The sequence below is a fragment of the Trachinotus anak genome, unplaced genomic scaffold (genome assembly GCF_046630095.1).
Source record: "Trachinotus anak isolate AG129_WGS33_773 ecotype Australia unplaced genomic scaffold, CSIRO_AGI_Tana_v1 ptg000013l, whole genome shotgun sequence".
NCBI classification, from domain to species: Eukaryota; Metazoa; Chordata; class Actinopteri; order Carangiformes; family Carangidae; genus Trachinotus; species Trachinotus anak.
In genome coordinates, this window is record NW_027273864.1 from 14,829,001 (window position 1) to 14,849,682 (window position 20,682).

The 20,682-nt window shown below is 40.7% G+C and overlaps 2 protein-coding genes across 2 annotated transcripts in view; one reads left to right on the forward strand and one right to left on the reverse strand.

The window, feature by feature from the left end:
* The window catches only part of eefsec (eukaryotic elongation factor, selenocysteine-tRNA-specific), a 53,828-nt gene extending 52,723 nt beyond the window's left edge, over window positions 1–1,105 (forward strand). The window contains exon 8 of the transcript XR_011693096.1: window positions 977–1,105. The gene's annotated coding sequence lies outside the window, so the exon portion shown is untranslated. The remainder of the gene's footprint in view (window positions 1–976) is intronic.
* A 9,458-nt stretch (window positions 1,106–10,563) lies between these two features.
* Window positions 10,564–20,120, reverse strand: gata2b (GATA binding protein 2b). Its single transcript, XM_071493113.1, has 6 exons — window positions 19,978–20,120; window positions 19,338–19,725; window positions 18,072–18,665; window positions 16,033–16,178; window positions 13,164–13,289; window positions 10,564–11,559 (listed from the first exon to the last, which is right to left on the reverse strand). The coding sequence occupies exons 2-6, from the start codon at window positions 19,561–19,563 to the stop codon at window positions 11,281–11,283; spliced, it is 1,371 nt and encodes a 456-aa protein (XP_071349214.1). The 5' UTR covers window positions 19,564–19,725; window positions 19,978–20,120; the 3' UTR covers window positions 10,564–11,280.
* Between the last annotated feature and the right edge of the window lie 562 nt (window positions 20,121–20,682).

Below are 20,682 nucleotides of genomic sequence, written 5' to 3' on the forward strand. Positions count from 1 at the left end.
TTACTTCTTCAAAAGTATCTGAGTGTAATGCTTATAACAAAAATCTTCTTAAATAATAGATGAATCACTGGTTTAGTATCTGAAATACATGAAAACATCCTCAGAATAAGCAGAGCGCCATAATTCATTACTTTTAACTCTAGAAAAAAGCACTAACCAATATGAATTGATGACAGTGATTTTGGAAACAAGTTGTAATGCTTTAAAGAAAAGCACTAAATATGTTGTTGTGACACGATGTAAAGTACAGTAACACAGGATTACCAGGTATCTGAGACACTCATAGTCATGCAGGTGTAACAGGAGTACAGCACAGTACAAGATGTAATTTATAGGCAGAGTGGAGCGGAGAAGGTGAGCAGGTTGAGGTTTCAGAACATGGACTAATAACCTCACTGCGTCACTCAATCCACGACGATTGTGCTGGAGCTCCTCGGCTGCGTTGTCACAGCAATCTGAGCGGCATTGTCCTCATATGTGGCCCGGGGCAGTGGTTCATGAAGGAAGTATTTTCTTAAATGACAATAAAAAGCACAATAAGAGGGTGTAAGCGAGCAGGTTGATGATATTTATTTCACAAAAGATCCAGTTTAGTGGAGACAGGTGGATTTCCTTACACTCTGTGCACTTGAGTTTGGGCTGGATGACTGTGTGAAAATCTCAGACTGAATATCTGTGTTCACAGCATAGAAGTGTGGCTGTAACTCACACAAGTGCCTTTGTTTTTGTGTAAAAACTATTTTTTATTGGTATTTTGTCCTGGCAGTGTTTGCCATCAGCTTTTGTGCTTGTGATTGTGTATAACCGTAAAGGTCAGAGTGTCCCAGCTCAGACTGATGTAACAGTCTAAGCTTGGGCCCACATTGACTCCGGGACCCTCACAATGGCTGTGGTCTGCCTGCAACACAGTAAAAACATTGTACTAAAACCATTCTCTGAACCCCCACCCGTCTCTGCTCATGGTGTGGTGGCACAGCACGGAGGGAGGCCGCTCAGATGCTATCTGACTCGCTCATCAGCAGGTCAAGAGAACAGACCCGAAGACGGACTTCAATGGGAGCAATGTGAAAAGACTTCAGCTGCATGAAGCGCCTGATAGATTGAGGAGGAAAGGACAAAATTTTCTGATACATGTTCAGTAGCTGAATGAATTCTCTGCCTCTTTTCCCTCCCACTCTAACTGTGTCCTCTAGAAATGATGTTTATGTATCAATAAGTTGGAAAAATAAATACATTTTGGGAGTAATGTTATGGAACATAAATTAGATTTCTTATCAAGATAATGAGGAAACGTTTCTAATGTACGATCCTGCAAGCTTGCAAAAATGTTAGTACTAAACATATCTTAAATATCTAGGCTAAAATATGACAACATATTTAAAGTTTTACTACAATATCTGCTCTCACAATATGTCTGCTTATACCAACATGATAAATGTTTTTGCATGATTCTGTTTCAACAATGACAGCATCTGGTTAAGGTTAGAGAAAATTGATGTCTTCTATGTCAAAGTCCTGTGCTTTATACGCCCACCATTTACCAAAAAAGAAGCACTTCTCTACAGGAACATAATTCAAGTAGTAATTAAATCAGATTATTAGTATATAGCAGAGAAGGGAATAAGTCACACGAGTGCAAGTCACAAGAAAGTCTCAGGTTACTGTGATGAGAATCAAGCGAGTCAAGCCGAGTCCCTGTAAGTCAAGCAAAACAAGTCACTGCTCAAGCAAGTCACAAGTCAGGTAATATGAAATTCTGATGGTCAACCCCAGTTTCCACCTTTAAATCAGGTAACAGACAGTGGTCATGAAAGGTTTAGTTTTAGTTTCAACATTAATAAAAACTGTTGCAGCTGTTTACACCTTAAAAATCTTATATTTGACATGTTGTGGCAGTGTAGAGTCTGGATCTGTGACTGCTGCCACCCTCTGCTACAATTATTATTAGGATTCCCCAAAAAGTTCTGCACCGATTTACACCAAACTTGGTGGAGAGATGGGGCATGGGCAAAAGAAGAGCCTATTACATTGACATGACTTACCCCCTCCAAATGACAGCTTCCATATGCGTTGGCTTCTGCATGTCCTCCACATCCTAGTCAGTTGCCAGGTTTGCGGGCATTGTACTGGAAATCACCGAATCATGTTTCAAAAACAAAAGTAACTTGTCAATATCTATAAAAAGTCCATTCAAGTCATCATCACCATGTGACCTTGAATGATTATCTGTCTTTATGTGCTGATGCTATGTATTTTACTCTTTTTACTTTTACTCCAATAGACTCAGTATTTTATTATAATTCTTATTAATGTTCAACCTTTGGGGACCATAATTGAATTGTAATTGTAATTGTACTGTTACAGTACTAACAGTTTTACAGTTGCTTCCCATAAAAACCTAAAAGGCAGACTGCTATCTTCAGCAGTTAATCAGAAACGTGTTTCACTTTCTGCATCACTGTGCACCTAAACTCATAGTGGGGGCAGATGATGTCACGTTACTGACAGTTTATAAAATTCTTGAAACAAGCAGATTTTGCTCCAAAACAAGTTGACTTTTATGATATTGTACTTCTCTCTATTCTGAGTGAGCTCAGTGGGGTGTTACAAATAACTTTACTGAGCACAGAGATTTTTGTTTCGTCAAATTAAATTATTCTTTGTGTGATAATGATTTCTTTGTAAAATATAACTGATGTGCATGCAGAAAATCTTTTTCTTCGCTCAAAATGTCCCATTGTGTGAGACTAATATGAATCCACAGGCATTTTACTTGTTTAAAAAAAAAAAGACTTAGAACTCAGTAAGAGACAAAATGACTTATTAAGATGGAGATTTTATTATAGTGTAGTATTCTGTCATGATGACCCATCTATATTTTCTCACATGGTCTTTTTAGAGCTCGAATGTGTGTGCGTGTCTGTGTGTGCAGACCTTAACGAGGTTAAACTGTTTAGGAAACACACATTGTCTGCACGCTCATTGAGTTGTAGCAGCTGCAAATGCCTGCAGTGTTTTCTGTCCACACAAAATGGCTCTTCTGCAGGTGACAAAACAGCCTCATTATATCAGGGCTGTATAAAGGACAATGCAACAGGGTGTTGTGGCCACCGCAACAATAGCAGTGAAATTAAAGATGTGAAGAAGCTGGTTGAGGCTGTGTGGAAATGGTTACAGACGGCTGTGGTGGGATAGTACGGGAGAACGGTGGGAGGGGGCTCTGCTGGGTCAAGCTACTGCAGAAGCTACAGGTAAGGCAGATACATGTCTGTCACTCTCCTTTCTTTTTTGCTCTGCCTCTTTTTCTCTCAGTGCTCACATCCATGTCTCCAGTTTCTCTTGGCCCGATTTCCATTCTTGCCCCACCTAAGTGTGTGAAAGTTGTCGTTTTTGCGGCTGCATCTCCTCTTCACATGAGAGCGATTGTACATTTCAAAAGGTGAAATGTGAGAGAAAAAATTCTTCTTCTTACTTTTGCAATTAATCTACGAAAGAGTAAAGAAGCAGCATTGATGAGCAGATCCTTGTCAGACTCAGCAGTGCTCAGCAGGGTGGTGGAAGGGTTAAAATGACACACCACACAAATTTAAAAAAAGAAAAAAAAGGAAAAAAAAGCAATAAAAAGGAGAGGAAATGAAAAGCAGCTTGATGGTGAGCGGTGATAAGAGGTGCACTCGTCAAGAAGGCAATCAGCTCAAATTAAAAAAAAAAAGTGAGGAAGAGAAGTGAGAAGAAGGAGAGATGTGAGGAACAAGAAAGATAGCGACACACATGCCACATCAGGATACCTTTGCGATTATGAGGGAAAATCAAAGCTTTATGAATTTGTGCGTGTAATCCTGTGTGCGTGTGTGGGTGCATGCATGTCCGGTTTTGCATATTTAGCTCATTATCCGTTCTGACTGCACTCATTTCCAGTGCAGTGAGTGAGATATCAGAGCTGTGATCTGCCTGGGGGAGGTTTGTGCTGTAAAACTCACATCATATGAGCTGTATGCTGTGGTGGGCTTCAATACTGAGCCTCTAATGCTTTTCAGCTCTGCTCAAGACAACCTGATCACTTACATCAACAAACACAAGCCCCAACACACTCTTCCTTCTTTTACAAAGTCCTTGTTTTTCTCCTCTTACAGCTCCCTTGTTTGTTTGTCATCACATCTTTCCTCTCCTGCCTGTTTCATTACTATTTTTGCGCTGTTTCTCTTTTCCTCTTGTTCTCTCATTCTGCGTTTGTTTCTCTCCGGTGTTTGGTCTCTGGCCAAAGGGGCCTCTGCTCTGAGCTGTTATATGCTCTGCAGGTCACTGGAAGGTCAGCTGAGAGGCAACATTAACAGCAGAGACACTTGGCCTTCAGCATAAATCCCTAGAAATGATTATCTCCACTCTCTCAAGCAGCCCTGCTCATGGCCATCACAGGACATTGCAATTTGTTTGAGGCGTAAGACACAAGTCTGTGTTGACAGGTAAGAAAAACGTGTCAGTTGGATGCTGCCAAATGGAGACATTGCATTTTTATGGCACTGGAGTGAAAGTGAAAATTAGCTGTGTGTCAAAAGTAATGGGAGGGTGTGGGCAAGAGTGAATGCTCCACTGACAGTCGATGTTACAATAAAACAGTAAACAGTGTGTGCGCACACATGTCTCCAGTGATGAAGAGATTCCTCTCTGCTGAAGTGTCCTTGAGCAGAAAACGAAATGCCTGCTAGCTGGGGTGCTGATCCTGACCTCGGAGACAACCTCGCTAGACTTCCCTGCAGCAGTCACAAGACTGTTATTTGCCTTTCATACATATCCATAAATATTAGGAGTCAGGGTTCCCTTTTCTGTCTTCTTCTTGGAATTCACCAACAACTTCAGTGGTGACATATTCATTACTTACTCCTGACTCTTAAGGCAACAAAATGCGTGGACAAAGGGCTTCTTCAGTGACCAGAAACAGTGTACTCTTCATTACCAGCTAAACTACCTAGCAACTAACTTTGTGATGCCTGAATTGGCTGGACTGCATCTGACAACTTTTGTAACCTTCCAAAACTTTCAAAACAGACAATCTGACAAGCAGGTCCACATCAAGCAGTGTTTGCACTGACTTCAGAGCCCCTCTGACTTTTTTTTTTAGCACCACCATTATGTTCATATTTTTGAGACTTTAGTGAAAAGTCTCGACAACTATTGGGTAGATTTTGTTGACCAAATACCTGCAAAAGCAATGACACAATGAAAATGACAGAACATCAGCTGTACTTTGTGCTGAGTGCTAATTAGCAAATATTAGCATACTAAGAAATTAAAAAAACATGGTTTTGCATTATACAAAGAAATATGACTGTTGTTTAGCCTACCCTCATTGATTTGAATGGAGTGGACAAAATATTAGGTTCAGCTGTCAACATAACGCAGTGCAGTTCAACAGCACCAGAACTACATCCTTGAAAATGTTCACACAGTTGAATCAACACGACTTTCAAAAAATACTGAGCACTGAAACCTTCATGGAGGGAGGGTTCATTGCTGGACTGTTGTATTGTACTGTACACTATCAGTTTATGAGGTGTCCCTAATAAACTGATAATGTACAGTATATGGGCCAGTGTAGGTGCAACGTACCTGGAGGTTTTGTCCCTCCTTTCCTATTTCCTGCCCTCCCGGCCTAGATACCCCGCCTCTCAGATTTCCTGAGGGCAGAGCCCTGGGCTTTTTGTCAACTGTGTTATAAGATAGTGGAGCCCAGACGCCCAGTCCCAGGGGCCCTAACACACAGGACATTAGCCTAGAGCCTACAGTGTAGCTGTGTGGGGCAGATGCATTTCTCCCTCCCTCTTTCTGTCCTGGACCCTCCCTCCCACTTTCATTGGTGCAACAGGCAGAAGAAAAGAGGTGATTGTTTGGAGACAAGAGGAATGAATTTGTCCGCCTCAGACAGGAGAAGAAAAGCAGTTTGAAAGAGACTTGTCAGTGGTTGTGGATCGGGTGGTTGGAGGGTGTCCCACTTTTCAGAGAGAATGCACCATGTGTCAGCATGATCAACCTTTTCTGCACAGCCCGGTCTACATTCACAGTGTGTGTGCCTCTATAGTGTACATGTGTACAGTGTGCACATCTGGGGTTGGAGTGTGTATCTCTAGTGTGTAGCTGTGCTCCAGTATAGTTGCATGGACATATGCACAGTTTACTCATTTTTGGTGTCATGTGTCCTCATAACTGTTTCAATAATGTCTTTCTCTTCTTGTTTTGTTTTTTCCCTGGTTGGAGGAAACTTAATCTCATTCTACATTCACAGAATTTGGATTACGACAATTGGCAGAATAATTTTATTTCCTACTGTAAAATGTTTAACAATTGTGGTTATCTTGGTGGAAACTAGAACTCTGCAGGACATCTCCATATCAATACTCATGTTGTTAATTTCTCTCACTGTTTTTTGTGTATTTTGGTCCTCTTGAGATCCCAGCAGAGACAACACTATTCAACTCAGACCTCACTGAAGCTCGACCCAGATTGCAACAGAGCACCAAGTCCCATTGGTGCAGAGCTGACACATCTCACATCCCCTGGTCTCTCAAGAGTGCAGTGTGAGACTTCATTGGAGGTTTATTTGTCTGTTGGTTACCCAGGGGATGAGCGTTTAGTTTTAGTGATCAGGGTCATGCAGTCATCTAGATGGCATAAAGCTCCCTGACCTATCTCCAATACAGATTTTAAAGACAGACTTTTCTACTACTCCTTCCTTAGAGTTGCACTATGAACTGTACATTCAGTTTACAAGTTCTCTTCATTCACAGCAGATATCTTTAGTCCTTAAAGATCATACAGACTTCACCATTCAAGGCACCAGTACTGAGTTAACGTGTTAATAACACAAATACTGATGCACAATTAACTGCTAGCAATGGATATTATACAATCCTTAAACCATTCTACAGCCATTATGAAGTTGTACTAAGCATCAACATCAGCATCAGTGTTTTTTTTAGAATATAGTGGGGGACAACAGTCTGATTAGTTGTACCAATGGTTTTTAAAATATGTTGTACACATACAGTAGACTGTCATTGAGACTGTTATCATTGTTGAGGGCAGGGTTTAAATTGTGTGACAACTGAAGCATCCTGGACCACTCATTACAGCTCAGAAGCCCCATCAAGATATTATAATGTAATTTAATTCAGTTATGATTTCATGTAAGATTTCTGCCAAAATGAATGTCTTTGCATTAGGTAAGATGTCCCAGTTTTCATTATCAAGGTGATATATATTTTTCTTAATCACTGAATAGTCCTTATAAATTTGTCATCTTATTTCATCACACTCTGTTCCCTAAAATCCCCCCTTGTGTGAAACTCCTAGTTAGTTTGAAGCATATCTGATAATTTAAAGACAGATTTTAGGCTTTCTGTCAATTGCATTTACAATTGATTAAGAAAAACTCCCAATTCTGAAGAAAAATATTTCAATTATTACTTTCTACTCATTAAAATTTGAGAGAAAATCATCTAAATGCACGTTCACATGCATAACTCTTGGTCCATCTTATAATTTATGCTCCCTACGAGTTTGAAAAAGAGATTATTCTGAAAACAGATTTCAAAATGTTTAGGTAATGATTTAGTGGGTAAGCCTGTGTATCTGTGTGGCAGGAAACACTAAGTGAATGCCAAATGTGTTACCAACCTCCAATAACCTCTTTTTCTGCATTAAAACTGATTTATGACATTTTCACACTCTTAACAGAGCAAGATCTTTATTACACAACTATAACTATCAACAGGAAATAATTACAGTATTGAAACATAGAGATGGCGACACATTTACACGTGAACTCAATTGTCCACCAAAATCACTGTTGAGATTTAAGGGATACAACGGTCCATAGTGATCTCTGCAATATGAACAACTTACGGGATCACACTGACATTTTTTTCTGAAATTTTCAGAGAACTGGTTTTCCGCTTTAATTTTTGTTTTTACAGCTGAGACCAGCCAAAGAATCTGTAATAGTATTAAAATATAATATCTAATTTCTCTGTAATCATAATCTCACTGCTTCTTGCCTTTGAGTTTGTTAAAAGCTCTTTGACGTACGTGTGCGTGACCTTCACTTTGGCATCCAAGAATCCCAGCATAATGAGGATGAATTGTTTTCTCCCACTTCTGGTAGACGTCCTCTCCCTTCATCATTATTGGGGCTCTGAACTGCTCCTTTCCCCTTTCATCTCCTCTATCGCCATCTCTCTGATGACTCACTCCTCTGAAGTCCATTCAGACCTTGTTTTTGATTCCATTAATTGAGTTAGAAAAACAAACGGTCCAAGGAGGGGGTACTTGTGCAAAGGTGGGAGCTGTAAATCTCACTTGTGATCTGATTTAGGATGCCCACCCAGTCCCCAAACCCTTCCTCCTCAGAGGTCTTCAGAGACGTTCACCTCGCAAAGCAACTCTTAACTACTCGACTGCTTTTTATCTCCTATTTATGGGAAGCCTTGTTCTTTCGCTGTGTCATATTTTTCGGGGAGGAGGTGACATTTTAAAAGGGCTTGTGAGTAAGTCTGTGGGAGGGCCTGAAAGAATGACAGAGTAAGTGCTTCCAGGGTGAGAGGTCAGGGAAGTCTTGAGAGGAGGCTGCAGGCTGCACTTGGGGTGACCCTTAGCCATGTGTCATCTCAAGGCTCTCTGCTGCAGCCTGGGGCCAGAGGCAACTTTTAGTTTTCTGAGGAGCTCGCAGACAAATACTTCACACCTCCACTGTTCCCTTTTTGCCTGTTTACAATACTGCTGGTCGTTTTCCAAATTAATTTATCCTGAAGAAGGATAAGAAGAAGAAGAAGTCATTGTAAATTGATAGCTTTAGATATAGAGCTATGACTGAAACTGAATAACAGCTTTGAAGGGCAGAAAAGCATATTAAAAATCTAAAATATATGTGGTAGTGAGGTTACATTTACATAATTGGTAGCAACAGGTTAAATTGTGTACAGAAAAAAAAGCCCTTATGGTCTTTTAAGAAATGTCTTATATCACTGTTGGATTAGCCTCATGCAACAGACTGACAATGAGAAGGTCTATTTCATAAGAGTATTATCCAATGGGCAGATGCAACTGGTTAAGTAACTGTGGGAACATATGGCTCAACCTGCTCAATTTCTGTCAACAGCTCTAATCTCCTCTGCCCAGTGAAGTAACCTGCTTGTTAGAAAGTGGCAGCTCATGTCAATAAGGGTGAGAGGGGTTACTTGAATACGTTGATACGCATTTGAGATCGACTACAAAGGCTGCTCTGAAAGGGAAGGAGATGGACAACTTATGCAACTAAGAAGGTCGATGGATGTGTGTATGTGTGGGTTATAAAAGCACCAAGACGTCCTACATTTTTGATCGTTTTATAAATATAACTCTCTTCAAATCTGCTTTTTAACTTCATCCATTAGACATTTTGTACTGTTTCTGTGTCTTAAAGCTCTTATAACTCATGTTGGAGGCAAACTGAAATTAGCTGTAAACACAACACTGATATATTATCATGTTTGAAGATGATGTGGCAAACAGTTGCCCATTTACACGTAAAGCAGAGGAGCAACATTAGCATTTATTTGGAGTCATGCCTGTGCCCACCTGATGTACATAAGTCCAACATTAATTTCCAGCTCCTGAGGGAAATATGTGGCTCTTTAGTGACTAAATGCTCCACTATGTTCACTGTCCAGTCACTAATTTTTTTTCTGTTTGCCGTTTGGTGTTGGGCAGGAAGTGTGCAGTCACATTTTTAGAGAGCGATGAGAGTAAAGTTGTCGCTAAAACGAACTACAACAACGAACTGAAAGATACTGAAACACTCTGGGGCTGAGGCGAAAGAGAGCCAGGTGAAAACGCTCTGTGCGCTCTTCACTTTGAGTGACCTCTGTCACATACAAGTAGTCATGTGATCCACTGTTAATATAAAAATATTGGTTATAGCCGCTCTAAGTTTGTAGTATCCTACCAGAAGGGAAATAAGTTTTCTCAGGCATCACTGCTCGGATTATATATATTTTTTTATTACCAGATTTTCAGTTTTTTTTGACAGGTAGCAAAGAGCAAGCTTGTGCTTTCTGACTCTGGCGGGATGGTAGGGGTGTTAGATGAATATAACACAGATCAGTAGTAACAGGAGAGAGATGCAGAGATGTTCTCCACGTATTGACATCAGCATCGGCTCTGGAGCAACATGTGAAGATGAAGTGGTTCACACACAAAAAACTCTTCATCCCTCGCTCCAGAGAAAAACAGGGATGCAGAAAAGGATACAGAGCATCTGATGCACAAACATTTCAAACAGGATAGTTATTATATTAGTACAAAGAATCAAGTATTTATTACTGTAGCTGTTGAATTGTGTTCAGTGAACTTGTAATAGTGCTTTCATAAAGGTTATTTGTCTTTTAAGATATATGCTCGCCTCTTGTGTCTCTCAAATAAAACATTGTACTTTGTCACAGTATGACAACAAAATAATCAATATGAACTACTGTATCTGTTCTCATTTCAAAAACATACATATTTGATATTGAATAGACAGAGCAAATTGGATAATGAACTTGATCTCTTTATTTCTTACGAGTATAAATGTTGACCAGCTCAGAGAAAGCGCTTCAGCTAAAAATATATTCATAACTGGGATAACAGTATCCATATTATGTTTCAGGTGATATACTCAAAGAAAAAAGGCAGTGAAAATAAATTATCTGAATAACAATAATAACAATAATAATTATAATAACAATAATTATAATAAACAGTGTCAAATTAGGATTCATAAACCTTTTCGTTTGCTTGTTTCTTTTGTGAAAATTCCATTTAAAATTGTCCATGAGCAAAAAATCCAGCATATTTTCATTTAATGTTGTGAACAAATTTACAATATTCACAGTTATATAAACATGGTCAGCACATACTGAACCACACTGCAGACAGTCACGGTGTCGGTGGGGACTGTTGGAGCAAAACAATGAGGTGGGATGACATTTTTGTGTTTACGTGTGTGCTCCTGGCTGACAGGAAGCAGAATCTTCCTCCATCAAAATAGGTACCTATAGGTAAGGAGTAAAACTGTCCTTTCTTCCCATGATACATCTTTTCTCCGACATACCACTGGCATAATCAATCAAGAGACAATCAAGAAGAAGACACACAAACTGCGTGTCTGTAACATTGTACACATTGTCCTCTAGTGAGACCCTCTTCCCCCTTTATGAGTCTGTCTCAGGTTCTTGAAGCAGCTCTATGCTAACCCTTCTCTTCGCCCTCTCAGCCCATGGCCGTCACCATGTTAGAGTGGTGCGGGTGGCCAAATGACGGGTGTATTGGGGTGGGCGTAGGGAGCATGTGTCCAGCGTGGCTGAAAGGCGGCAAATGGCCCATGGACATGTGTCCGGCCAAGGAGCTGAAGGGAGAGCTCTTGTCGTGCAGGCTTTTGGTAAACTCCTCATAGCTGTCGCCGCCTCGCTTGCTCTTTTTGGATTTGTTGGACATTTTCCGGTTGCGTGTCTGTATTCCCTCCTTTTTCATGGTCAGGGGCCGGTTCACCTGTGTATAGAGGGAGAAGTGAGGAGGTGAATGATGTGGTTTTCAAAAGTTCAAACCCACAATTTACAAATTTTATAAACTTGTGATCAAATAAATTTCTAAACATGGGGTATCTGTGTTCTTTTTTATTTTTTAGTCATTGTCAGCAAACCCCATGTATAAACTAAACCGCATTCATTCATCCCTGTCCTGTCTGTGGCACCCAACCTCTAGCCCACTGGTTCCTTCGTTATGAGGATGTAAATCTTGAAAAACAGGTCACAGTCTCGTAAAAAAAGCCTCAGTAATTTCCCCAAGTTGGGCACAATATAGGTACTGAAGCTTTGAGCAAACTCAAATAGGAGTTGATACTGTATTTGCTGACTATTCTCACTATTCTGTAATACACATTTGGTCTAATGAGTATTTACAACAGCAGTGAATGTGAAACTGACTTAAAATAAACTACAGTACCCATGTTCATCATAGTACAGGAACATGTCGCCCTGTGCAACATTGCAGCTCTTTCGTTTTTTTTTAAAAATTGTTTTTGAACAACAGTGGGGGTCTACGGCACAGGGGCTGCATTACAGAAACTTCGTAACTTGCAGATCCTATCTTAACTATTTGGTAACCATGGTAATAAAAGTAACAACCCGATTTAGGAAAAAAACGATTACAGATGAATAGTTCCTAAGTCAATGTTCCTATCCTCACTTAAGAGAGGAAAAGTGTACTACACTGCTTCCTGACTTCCAAAATCTTAAAGAGACTGTTAATGTGTCCTAACTTTCATTTTTCCACCACTTTGCTAACTTGTAAGGAGGCTGACATGGCAACATGGGGCTCCCTCGTTTGTGGTGCAAATTACAAATGTGCTAATGGAGATTTTCAACGTGAAGTGGCCATTTTTTGTACATTGAGACATCTAATAGGTTGCAAAAATACCTCGGTGAGATGAGATGAGAAAAGTAGTGTTGGTCGCTAGGTAACAGAGACAAAAGTTGATAACCTATGTTGGATTGAGTATTTAGGATTTCCTAACCTAAGATAAGATAGGATGACGTAAAATAGGATAAGTTTTGTTAGGATTTGCTTCTGTAATACCAAATTGGGAAAATTCTTATTTTATACTCTTCTCTATCTTAATTTAAGACTTAAGATAGGAAGTTTCTGTAATATGGCCCCAGGGAAATAAGCTATATCATACTTTGACTACACAGAGAACATGATATACTAGGAATTAATTCATTGTTGGTTTTGATCTTTTTGTGGGATTTCTTGACAATAAGAAAATATATAATATCATATACAATATTTTGATGCCTTAATTCATGTGGAGACTGGCCTTGTGGCAGTCCCACTCAACAACAGTCCCACCATTGTGACTCTCAGGGGATTACGCCTACCATGGAAACAATAAAGCACAAAGAGAGAAAAAACCAACGAGTCTCTTGAGAGTAAAACAAGCCTCATTCTCTCTCTCTCTCTCGCTCTCTCTCTCTCTCTCTTTTCTGCCTCTTATCCCTCAACAATCAGTTTAACCTGCCTGCCTACTTCCTGTCTACTTGACCCTGCTGACTTTGCACAGGCCCAGTGTTGGCGATCAGCGGTGAGAGACTTACGTTATGCAGTTTATAGTAGAGGCCGCAGGCGTTGCACACTGGGTCTCCATTTGCATTGCGCCGCCACAGTGTGGTGGTGGTCGTCTGGCAGTTAGCACAACAGGTGCCTGCTCGTCTGGCAGCGGACTGTTGAAAAATAGAGAGTGAGTTTTAATGAGAGGTCGTCAGAACAAGCAGACACAGCAAAGGCCAGTTTAAGAATACATTCAGATAGATAGATCTGTTGAATAGACAGGTTTCATGACATTAGGGCCACAGTTATTTTCATTGATGATTCATCTACAAATTATTATCAATTAAGCAATTAAACATCTAACCAATAAATGTTCAATTTTGGGTTATTTTCTTTTTCTATAAACCTCAGCAAACTGCAAAAAAAAAATGCTCATCACAAGTTCCCAGAGCCCATTGTGATGTTTTAAAATGTATTGTTTTGTCTCACTGACAGTCCAAAACAAAAAGAGGTTCAGTTTACTATCCAGACAGAGTGGGAAAATCTGACAGTCTTCATATTTAAGCTTTTGACCACAAAGTTACTTAAAGGATCAGTAAAGGATGATCAGTTATCGATTGTTGTCAATTTTTTTTTGCAAATATTTACATATTCAATTTAGTTCACTCCCCAATGTTTTTATTTTAGAATGAAAAGTTAATGAAAAATATATTAATTAATATATTAAATGAGGAACATGAATTTGACGTAGAGCAGCTAAATTCACATCCAAACCACTTCTTACTCAGTCAGTCCTGGTGGATTCTTCACACCTGAGTATTTCATGCTTTTAACGAGGCTTATTTCCAATACAGGAAATTAATAAAATAATCTGCAAGCTCTCTCCAAATGTTCCAATAATTGTTTTATCTAAACAAACATCAATGAGTTGGTTTAATAGTTAATTGATAATAATTTTCCCAATTAACAAGTCAAGAAAACCGTTTCTCACGTCCCCCCCCCTGCCTGTAAGTCAATCATCAGCTTCCACAACTTTCCCAGTCCTCTTCTTTTTCACTGCTTTCTCTGTCATGAACGGAGAGCTTGACCACTAGAAAATGAGGTCTGAGACTGTAGTTGTGAGGCCGCAGGAGGAAGCAGGCGCTGGCCCCGCTGCTTTATCTGGACCGGTCAGATATCCGGATAGGAAACAACTGGAAGGCTGCTGCCACTGAACACAGGGCGCTCCGGAGCACAGGGAGCCCCGGCCGAGCCACACGGAAACCAGGCGTGATATATGGCCGCATATGCGTTTATAGCTACGAGACGCTGACTTAAATGCCCACATATTGTATGGAACAGGCACTCTGGTCAGTGCAGGTGAATAAAAAATGACCCCGAAACTAATCTCTACCGTTAGATAAATAACAATCACAGTCTTTTCAAAGTAAGGCCTGAAAATTAGTCACAACACTTTGCGCACCGCGCTTTTCTCGGTAGACCGTTTTTCCCTCGGTGGGTGTGACGTTGCGCACTTTTTCTTGCGCTTTTGAATAAATGAATGTAGCTTTCCTTTGATTACATCGCTATTTCTGATCAAAAAATGCTTCTTTCATAAGAACAAATGCTGTTTTTGATCCATTCCCTCGCTTCTGTCTCAAGCTGGATCCAGAGCTCCTTCAAATTAAAACCATTTAAAATCATTTTCTCAAGTCCTGGTTTAAAAGTGCGTCAGCTAATTAGGCCTCTACTGATTTAATGAGCAGTGTGTGTTTACTCTGTAAATACTGTCTTCATTTCACAGCTGCCTCCAGCACCAACACACACCAAACGCAACTGCTGCAGAGGGTTACATGAATGCATTGAGCTCTGCTGTTTTTCTTTGAAATTATTAGGAGACTCTAGGAATAAGTATTTAATGTTATTAGCCTACTTTAGCAGTCATGAAACTGTCAAAAAAAGGTCATGAAGTTAAATATAAAGTTTTTGTACAGTTGTTATTGTGTGGCTCTAAAGTATTTGGCTAAAATTAGATTTCACCTTTTAAAATTGTGATTCCAGTAAACCGGTGTTTCATTTCTAAACTTGTGGCTAAATGCATGTAAACAGTGTGTGTCTGTGTGTGTGTGTGTGTGTGTGTGTGTGTGTGTGAAGTGTGCAGCTGAGTGAATGTGACATAAAAGTTGGGGCTGACTGGGTAGCACTGATGTTTGAAGCAGTGCATGGTGGGAAATATTTATCTTCAACCAACTGCAAATTTGTTCTGATCCTCTACACTGAGACGCACCTTTCTGTCCTCGAAGCCACAAAATGTAAACGTAAAAATGTGCTTAAGAACAACAGCTTTGTGACAATGCTTTTTCACATAATCCAATGGCATCTCAATGGTTTGTTCAGAAACCATGGAAATTTCTCAGCCCCAACAAGGAACATCTCATCCCTTAGTCTATTTGAAAAAGAATTAAAAATCAACAAATTTGGAGGCACATGGTTTTCACTCTACAGTAGCTCTGCTGCCCACATGTCAAAATAAAAACAAAGCTCTACTACAACACCTCGCACAACAAATTTCAAAGAACTCAGTGTTGCACACAGCAGTGGCATTATGAGCCATTAAGTGTCGGCAGGGCACTGTGTTGTTTTGAGGGATGGTGCGCTGGCCCTGCTATCAATGACAGTATCAGAAGTAGCAGTAATAATGATAACAGCAACAACAGAGATAGTCCCACTCTGCTAACAGCCCGAGCTGAAGGAGCAAGAGGTGAGCGAGAAATACAATTCCTGGAAACTGATTGGGAAAATATAACTTTCCTGGCATTGTACCTCGCCCCCCCCCAACTCCCTCCACCTTACACACTTTATTTACTACCGCCTCTGCACACACACACACACACACACTTGTTCCAGTACCATGATGTTGGAGTGAACGGGACTTACCAGCCTGCGTTTGGGTTTGATGAGTGGTCTGTTCTGGCCGTTCATCTTGTGGTAGAGCCCGCAGGCGTTGCACAGGTAGTGTCCGGTGCTGTCACGTCTCCACAGAGGAGTAGAGGTGGCTCCACAGTTTACACACTCACGGCCCTCTGAAGAAAAACACACACTGACATTCATGAAATCAGTCATGATACCTTTCTGTGCTAACGTACAGGGACCTTTGTTAAATTTGTTCATTTGATGTTATAACCAAACTGTGATAATATACTTTCATCAGCTGCTTTGACAAGAATTTATTTGTTCATATACTTTTTGGTGTGTATTTGTAGGCATGTCAGATTTCTTTGGCCAGGCTGTTGTCTGCTTAAGCTTCTCAATCAGTTTTAGTTCAGCAATATATTTCCACAAACAACACATCTAGTCATAGATCAAAGCACATACTGCATTTTTTGTATCTTTTTTCACCCCTGACACTGTGTTTGTGAGAGTATAAAGAGAAAGAAACAGTGTCTGCGAGTAGTATGCTGGAAAATAAAGTGACTCCTTAATAGTTTACATTATCAGAGGCACTAAACAGCTGTAACGCAAAGAAGAGTTTGCTTTGCTATCAACAGTAACTGCATGCGTCCACCCTCAATTTGTAATATTTGTTCACTTTTTAAATAATATTGCCAGGATAAAAAAGCAGTCTGATGATGAAAAACATATATTTGCATATCAGAAGAGCCATTTAATCCCACTTTACAAAATAGATTAGTACATTTTCGTTGAATGCCTTTGACCCCTCAAAGCTCACAAGGCAAGCAGCCCATTAAAGAAAGAACATTTAAATGTAGGTCACTATTTTCATGAAATATTTTAGTTCTTAACCTAATAACATGTCATACAACCTATAATTATATTAATGTCAGTAAAATACATTTTATAGCCAGTTAAGATGTCAGCTCCTATTAAATAAAATACAAGTTTAAAGTGAGGTTAGGTTTCCAGCCGTGCTAGTAAGCTGCTTAAACACAATCAGGTTTGAAGCTGGAAGTCTCCAGGTCTGTAATCAAATAACAATCAGGACAATGTATTAATGTCTTATGTAACAGAGAAGCAACTCCAGCCTAAATACTGAGGTTTTGGCTCTGTGCACCTGCAGATCTTCCTTTCACACCTCTGGGCTGGATCCAGCTCAGTGTTCTGCTGCAGCCAGATCAGGCGTAATTACAGAGTCATGGTTAACAAAAGAGGATTATCAAAGTCTCCCTGTGTTGGAGAACAGTGCAGTGCATTTATTAGGGCTGAAAACAGCATTATCATTATTATTGTTATTGTTATTTTATTATTTTTTATTGTTATTCTACCCCAATTTCCAAAAGCTTGATGATGCTCTTATCACAGCACATTGCTCATCGCTACATTTAAGATAATTTACAGAATGACTCAAAAATAAATTAATCTCGCAACATTATTAATCATAATATATTACCGGTAAATGGCTTCTTTGAGGCTGTTAATTTACTTGGGTTAATATAACAAAAACGTTTCTCCTTCAGGTTTTTGTTTTATTGGTAGGATAACGGTTTTATTTTCTTGGATAATTTCATTATCCCATGAAGAGTAGTGAGGCGATAATAATCTTATATATTTGCTTTATGTAACATTCACAGTGGATTCAATTTGCATCTTGATCGTCTGTTTGTGTGTATCCATTTTTAACAAGAATGTGCAATAGTCATTTTACAGGAACATTAACACAACAGTGTTTGGATTTTAACATGGCACGCAAAAACCACGCACTAGTAAGGTCAGTGAACTCATCGTTGTACAACAGATACACAAACGTGATCTACACTGGAGTGTCACAGGACATTTTAAAAATGAGCGAAGTTACTTTATAATTGTCTGAGACCTATTTTGAGTTTTACAGTATTTTTTTTTTTATTTTTTTATTTTATTTTTTGGTGTTCTACTGGTTCAGGAACCAAACAGCAGCTCTACACACAGCGTCTTATTTCATTTTGGGGATCAATGTTGCGTGTTTCCAGTGGACTCACCGGTGCAGGACCGTGTCTTGCCTTTGTTCTTGGCGTTGAAGCTGGGTGATGCTCCCAGCAGGCTGCCCGGGTGAAACAGGCTGCTGCCGTACTCATGCGCCGCTGGGAGAGAGTAGGTGGGGTATGTAGGTATGGGATGGTGGGTGGACGGGGTGTGAGCGCTCATGGAGGCCAAGCTGCTCCTCAGCGGACTGGATCCCTCCATCTTCATCCCCTCCGCTAACGACACTTGGTATTTGATAGATTCCTTCTCGTCCATTCTGGTGGCGGAGGACGAGGGAGACGCGGCCCCCGGGTCCGGCGATACGTCCTTTGGTGGTGTCGGGGGGAAAGTGTACAGATGCGGGCTGGAGTGAGACGGCGGCGTTAACGACGGCGCGGAGACCGTGTTGGAGTTGCTGCTGCACGGATATACGGCGGAGAGGCCGCCGGGCGACGCGGAGCCGGGGTGGTGCAGGCTGGGTTTGCTGAAGGGACTGACGGCCCAGGCGTTGTGGTGGTGAGCTGAGAGGGCTGCTTTCCCCCCGTCCAGCCATGAAATCCCCGGGCTGTGGATGAGATGAGGCCGGCAGACCTGAGTCCCCGTCAGACGGGCTGTGAAATAACCAAAGAGCAGATTATTTATTACAGAGAAGATGACAGGCTGACTCACCGTATCCGAGTAGTATTTTCTATGGCACGCATGTTTGGATACAAAAAAAGACTTGTTGATTCACTGGACACACTGCTCTGACAGAAACGTGTAAATAAAGTAGCCAGAGTAATCCAACATAAATAGATTAAACCAGCGTTTCCTGCACTAAAATATGCATTTAAAATATTCACTTCTAAGTTGCATTAACAGTTTTAATCTCAATATATGTTTTTACTTGGGTGAATGTCTTATATTAAATACAAAATCATAAAATAATGTAGCCTAATGTAAAAAAAAAAAAAAAAAGTGAGCCACACAGACAAACCTATTTATCAGACAGAAAACTCACATTTTAATTCACATGTTAAAATTACAAACACAGAAAACTGTCCCACGTACGTTTGATGTTTCAAAAAAAAAAAAAAAAAAAAAAGATAATGAAATAGTAAAATATGATTTGCCTGTCATTATAAGGCAAACATCATTTAAAGCATGAAAGCGATTGTTTTCAGAAAACAATAGCCTATATAGTTTTGCTTTGCAACTCGCAGCCTGTGCAGCCAGCTGCGAGTTTGTGTTTATGTACAGTTTTTTGGTTAAAGCTGCGCCCCTGTGTCGCAGCTCCATCTTACCGTGCGCTTGGCTGTAGGACACTCTGGCCCTGGTGGAGTTGTGGTAGTACGGGTTTCCCTGTGAGTCCAGGTGATTAAAGAAAACATCCACCTCATCCGGAGGCAGGAGCTGCGCCGCGGGCTCCATGTAGTTGTGGCCCAGGCTGGGGTGGTGGGAGTCCGGGTGCTGTCCGTTCAGCATCGCATGGTGGTGCATCCAGCGGGGCTGATCAGCCGTCACGTCCATCTCTATGGCTCTCTGCAGCGCGGTTTATAGAGCCAGAGAATATCCAGAGGGCTGGTTTACAATGTGTCCTTTACGAGATCTTCACTGTGTCCATTTACAGTTGAGAACTGAGTTAAATTCCTCTCTTCTCCGGGACATCGAGTCAAATTTGACGCTGGAAACCTGCAACGAGCAGACATCAGATGTTAATATTTGAAAGGCAGAGGTGTTGTGCAGCCTGGTATCTGTTTGTAAGCATCGGTCCTCCAAACGGAGAGCTTGTGCACACTACTTAGGTTGCATGCAGAGATGGAGCCCGAGATAATAAAACATCATCTCCCCGCCACAATATTTACTGCCACACCACTCTTCATACTACTCACCCACAGCAGTCTTACAATTACACTCAGTGACAACAGGTTAAAAGTGCTGTACCTTGTTGTTGGTAATGTTATTTTATCCACGTCCACTTTGGGAAAGTGTCCCCTGTCCCCTGTCGGTGCAGCAGGTCCTCCCCACGTTTCGTTTGCAGTGTGTCGGGGTGGACTCGCTCCGCTGGGACTTTAAGCAACACGTATAACTGAGGCTGACAGCGCGGGGCGAAGCTTGTCAAGCTCAGGGGCGGAGTCTCCAATAAAGCTTTGACTCAGCCAATTGCACAGCACCTCTGCAAAACCTCAGAGGCGGTGCCCCTACCACCACCACCACCACCACCACCACCACCGTTACCAGAAGATCACTGAAATATTTGTATGGTATTAATGTAGAGAGACGTGCTCTGGCTGCCTGGGGGCCAGGCCTATATAATGACTTTGTGGAATTTAATGTTTCATCAACAGTACAGGAAAATAATATCAATCTAAACACACCAGTCAGTTGATATTTCTATCAGGGTCCGTTAGGGTTGTGGCCACCATTCATGAATAATGATCTGCCAAAAATGTAAAGTTAAATAAGATAATTCAAAGTGTCACTGACACATGTAAACACACCAACACCAGAGGTTGATCTAGAACTACGTGTTTATATTTTCCACATCTCGCTGTATCTTATTTATCTCAGACTCTATGGAGACATTTGTCCATGAGCAGCACCACGAATTTTTTATCAGTGAAGTATGTGAAATAGTAAGAGGTGCAG

Bases quoted from the DNA above. Each gene is read 5' to 3' on its own strand.
- gata2b (XM_071493113.1), bottom strand. From the start codon at position 19,563: ATGGACGTGACGGCTGATCAGCCCCGCTGGATGCACCACCATGCGATG. The intron at 18,666-19,337 runs GTAAGATGGAGC...GTTATTTCACAG, and splicing joins GTCCTACAGCCAAGCGCACG to CCCGTCTGACGGGGACTCAG. The intron at 16,179-18,071 runs GTGAGTCCACTG...GTTTTTCTTCAG, and splicing joins CAAGACACGGTCCTGCACCG to AGGGCCGTGAGTGTGTAAAC.